Source organism: Penaeus monodon, chromosome 6 (genome assembly GCF_015228065.2).
Source record: "Penaeus monodon isolate SGIC_2016 chromosome 6, NSTDA_Pmon_1, whole genome shotgun sequence".
Classification (NCBI taxonomy): domain Eukaryota; kingdom Metazoa; phylum Arthropoda; class Malacostraca; order Decapoda; family Penaeidae; genus Penaeus; species Penaeus monodon.
The window spans coordinates 44,433,582-44,437,797 of record NC_051391.1 but is presented as its reverse complement, the minus strand read 5'-3'; the positions used below and the strand labels follow the sequence as shown (position 1 = coordinate 44,437,797).

Below are 4,216 nucleotides of genomic sequence, written 5' to 3'. Positions count from 1 at the left end.
GCTTGGAGGTCCCTCCAGTGATGGTCATGCAAGCTATATAGCACAATTTGTACAATTGATTTTTATACTGATATATATTGTCTCAGTAACGTGTTAATTTCTTGCTATTATGTGGGTAATACAAACCTTTACTTTATAAAGATGTTTATAGCTGTAATTAATAAAGTGTACCCATAACATTTTTTTTAATGATCATATTCAATTAAAATTAGTATTCAAGCACAAATAATACAAGTTGCAGCAGATACCATTTTGAGATGCTAGCACTGGAAATGAGTTAAAATAAGAATGCTGAACACAAATTAAAATTGATTTTCTGATACTCACTACACATATTATCAGTGAAAGGAGAATGTGAATACAAAAAAATCCATTTAAAAAATAAGAACTTTCTGAGAATGTTGACATAGTTGTCTGTTGGATAGGTTTCCTTTTACAGCTTTGTTATCTATATAAGTACTTATTAACCTGTTGGATTTGGCTGGCACACAGCTTGCACATGTACTAAGTTTGGGCATTAGGCTTATTGAGTGATGACTCTCATTGGCAGGGCATCATCTCAGCTTTTTCTTGAGGGTGGCAAGGGTGGATAGGTGAATGATGCAAACAGAAATTTAGAAAAATGAGGAATTCTAGGGGCATTTTTATGCTAGAATTGAACCCCCCGAACACACACACACACAATTGACATCCCTGCTCCCAGGTGAGTGGCTTGTAGGCCTATCCCACACAAGCCACTGGTGGGATATCAGACTCTTTGCCTCAACTCTGCAGGGTTGTTCTCTTTTTCTGCAAAGGTATTTTTTGCAGTTTAGCTATTTTCCAAAATCTCTGTTTGCCATTTTTATGCTATATCAAAATGATGATAGACTATTTTCCATGAGCAGACTTCATATTACCTCTCTAGGTAGTCTACAGTTCTGTGTAATAATAGTAAAAATGGGTAACATTATGTTATCGTGTCATTTATTTTTTATATTTTTATATCATTCCATTTCCTGTAACAAACCCAAATCCTCAGAGTATGGAAATAGTATCCTCCCAAGTATACATTGTACCTGCATTTACTAATAGAAATAATGCATTAACCCCCCCCTAAATGCTCACTCAGTCTAACCTTCCTACAAGAGGTTTGTGCATTCACGATGAGTTATTCCTGTCACCCATGGCTTCAGCTGAACTTTTCATGACGGCACATTCCTGTCACCTTGATCCTTGGCCAAGTTTTTTCTATGATGGCATATTCCCTCGGCCCTCGGCCAATTTTTCATGACGTGACAGTCACATCACCAGGATCCAATGGGTTAACAAATGAAATAACTTCAAGCAAAGTTATTTAGAATTGCCAAAGAGTATATGTATCTTACTTATGTTGGCACACATCACGTTGTAGGAATCATATGAATAGTAATAAGTAAGCTAGATATATCTCATTCATTATCTGTTCCTGCTCCAGTACAGATGAATATTTGTTTTAACATTCACACACTCACAGGTGTTATCACTAAGTAAAGTTTATTACTCATTTATAATGTTATATAGTTTTAGGCTGAACAATTAACCTATATGAATTATTTCATCAAAGCAAAGTATTTAATGATTTAATATTACTGTCACTGAATTGTCCTTCTGCATTAGTGTTAGAACCTATATTAATGGTTTTATATATATATATATATATATATATATATATATATATATATATATATATATATATATATATATATATATATATAAGAACATAATATACAAAGAGGATAGTTTAACCAAAGCCGACAGGCACGGCATGTGTTTACTTTATTAATTGTTTTTACACTATAGATGGCTACACTTGCTCTAATTCACCAATGAGCCAATTACATGTACTACCTGTCTCACCTGTTTACTCTTTTCCTTGATTTTCAAAAGTTTTTCATGTTATTTTATTTTGCTGTTACTGATGTCAATAACATTATGATAATTATAATGTCTATAATAAAAATATTGATTCTTTCTTTCTTTGTTGGATTTCTTGGCTATCAACCAGTGGCATGTGGCCAAGGTTATTAAGCCAATGGATCCTATTTATTCTATCAATCTATATAAGGTCATAAAGTTTTGTCTCCCTTAGAAAAGTGATTACTTTACTTATTATTTTTTCATCATTTGACAATAAATTAGATGTTGTGAAATCTATGTTTTTTATTCTTAAGTAATTTTTTAGTTGTTGTCTATTGTGAAGATATGGTCTATGGTAAGGGTGGTTGTGCACTGCGGGCATTGTGGAGGATTTTTTTTTTTCAATATGGGGAGTGAGGTTGGTTATTTTAGTGGCATTGACCCTGAGACAGCCAACACCACCACCTCCCTTCTGATTTTCCTGTGGGCTGTATCCCACAGTTCTATTGTGGTTTTGATTTTTTGGTTTATTTGTAGGTTGGTCCACTCACTTTGCCACAGGAGATGGATTTTTGCTTTTATAAGAGACACAAAACACCTGAGATCTGTACGGACTATGCTAAGGTCCAGATCACCAGTTGACCCAGCTAATTTGTCAGCCTGCTCATTGCCATGGATACAAGAGTGGCCTGATACCCATATTAGCTTGATTGATTTGTTGGCACCATGTAGCTTACGAATGATATTACCCAGTAGTTCATTTTTGGTGGTTTCTAATGATTTAATAGCTTTAAGTGAACTTAATGAATCTGAAAAAATAACTATTCTATCGTGGGTCGTCGATAGTGCAAAATCAATGGCTTTATCAATGGCAAAAAGTTCAGCAAGAAAGATCGATGTATGATTCGGCAGTCTGAATTTTAGTTCACATTAAGTCGACCATACACCCACACACTCATCTCTCTTGGAGCCGTCGGTATATATATGAAAAAAAGGGAGATGTTTAACTAGGATCTCTCTGAACCTCTGGCATACCTCCACCTCCGGCGCCATGGCCTTGGCTGATGGAAGCCAGGCTTCCATGATGGAAAAATTGGGGGTTTCCCATGGCGCTATGTTTGAATGAACCAGGGTATCGATGGTAGAGAGATCTAAACCAACTTTCTCAACGAGGTCGTGGAGTCTCGTGACAAAGGGCCTAGTGCCTCCATTGCCATTAGGGTGGCTCGGGTCTCGAGCCACCTTTACTGCATAGGTCAGTGCTAACTGGCTGCATCTGAGTCGGAGGGGAGGTACTCCTGACTCCACATCAAGACGCTCGATACGAGTGCACTTCAGGGCTCCAAGACACACGCGCAAACAGGCATTCTGCACAGCATCCAAACCTTTCAAACTTGTTCTCGATGCCGAACCATACACGATTGACCCATAATCTACTTTAGACCTAATCAGGGCTTTATATACCATTAGCAAAGACTGTCTATCAGCTCCCCATTTATTACCAGAAATGCACTTTAATAAATTTAGTGCTCTTTGACATTTATTCTTTAACTGACCAATGTGGTCTTTCCAATTGAGTCTACTATCAAAAAGTAGCCCAAGAAACTTTGCAGAATTTTGAATGGGTATTGGGTGGTTGTCTAGAGTTAGCCTGATGTTCGGCTTCCTCCTATGTGAAAAAATTACCCCAATACTCTTTCTAATGGAAAACTTAAAACCCCACTGGAGGCCCCAGTTATGAATCATATCCAGTGCCAATTGGATGCGATTTGCTGAGAATTCTGCATTATTGCTGGAATGCCATAATGCACAATCATCAGTGTACAGTGAGTATTTAAAATTCCGAGGAGGAGCTGGTAAGATGTCATTTATCATGCATAAAAATAATGTTGGTGACAAGACACTTCCTTGTGGGACCCCGTTTGCCTGGACAAAAATGTCCGAAAAAGTGACATTGTCGGAAAATAATTTGACAGCAAAAGTTCTGTCAGAAATGAAATTTTGAATGAAACAAGGCAAGTTTCCACGTAATCCAAAAGTATTAAGTTTTCTGAGTAGGCCATATCGCCATGTCATGTCGTAGGCTTTTTCTATATCTAAAAATACTGAAATCAAAAAATCTTTTTCGGCAATGGCCTCTTGAATATGACTGTCCAGCTTTACTAGCTGATCGAGAGTTTGGCGTCCCTTGCGGAAGCCGCACTGCTCGTCAACTAGTATATTACTGGAATTTAAAAAATGCAATAGCCTACTGTTAACAATTCGTTCCATGACCTTGCATAAGCAACTTGTCAACGCAATTGGGCGGTAGGAGATGGCAGATCTGGGATTACCCCCT

At 37.2% G+C, this 4,216-nt stretch overlaps 1 protein-coding gene across 1 annotated transcript in view; it reads left to right on the top strand.

Moving 5' to 3' along the window:
• LOC119574512 (protein C-ets-2-like) overlaps positions 1-177 on the top strand; it is a 5,447-nt gene extending 5,270 nt beyond the window's left edge. Inside the window, exon 5 of the mRNA XM_037921773.1 lies at positions 1-177. This exon is cut by the window's left edge and continues 146 nt beyond it. Within this exon, the coding sequence (XP_037777701.1) occupies positions 1-41 (41 nt within the window). The 3' untranslated portion in view covers positions 42-177.
• Positions 178-4,216: the final 4,039 nt, after the last annotated feature.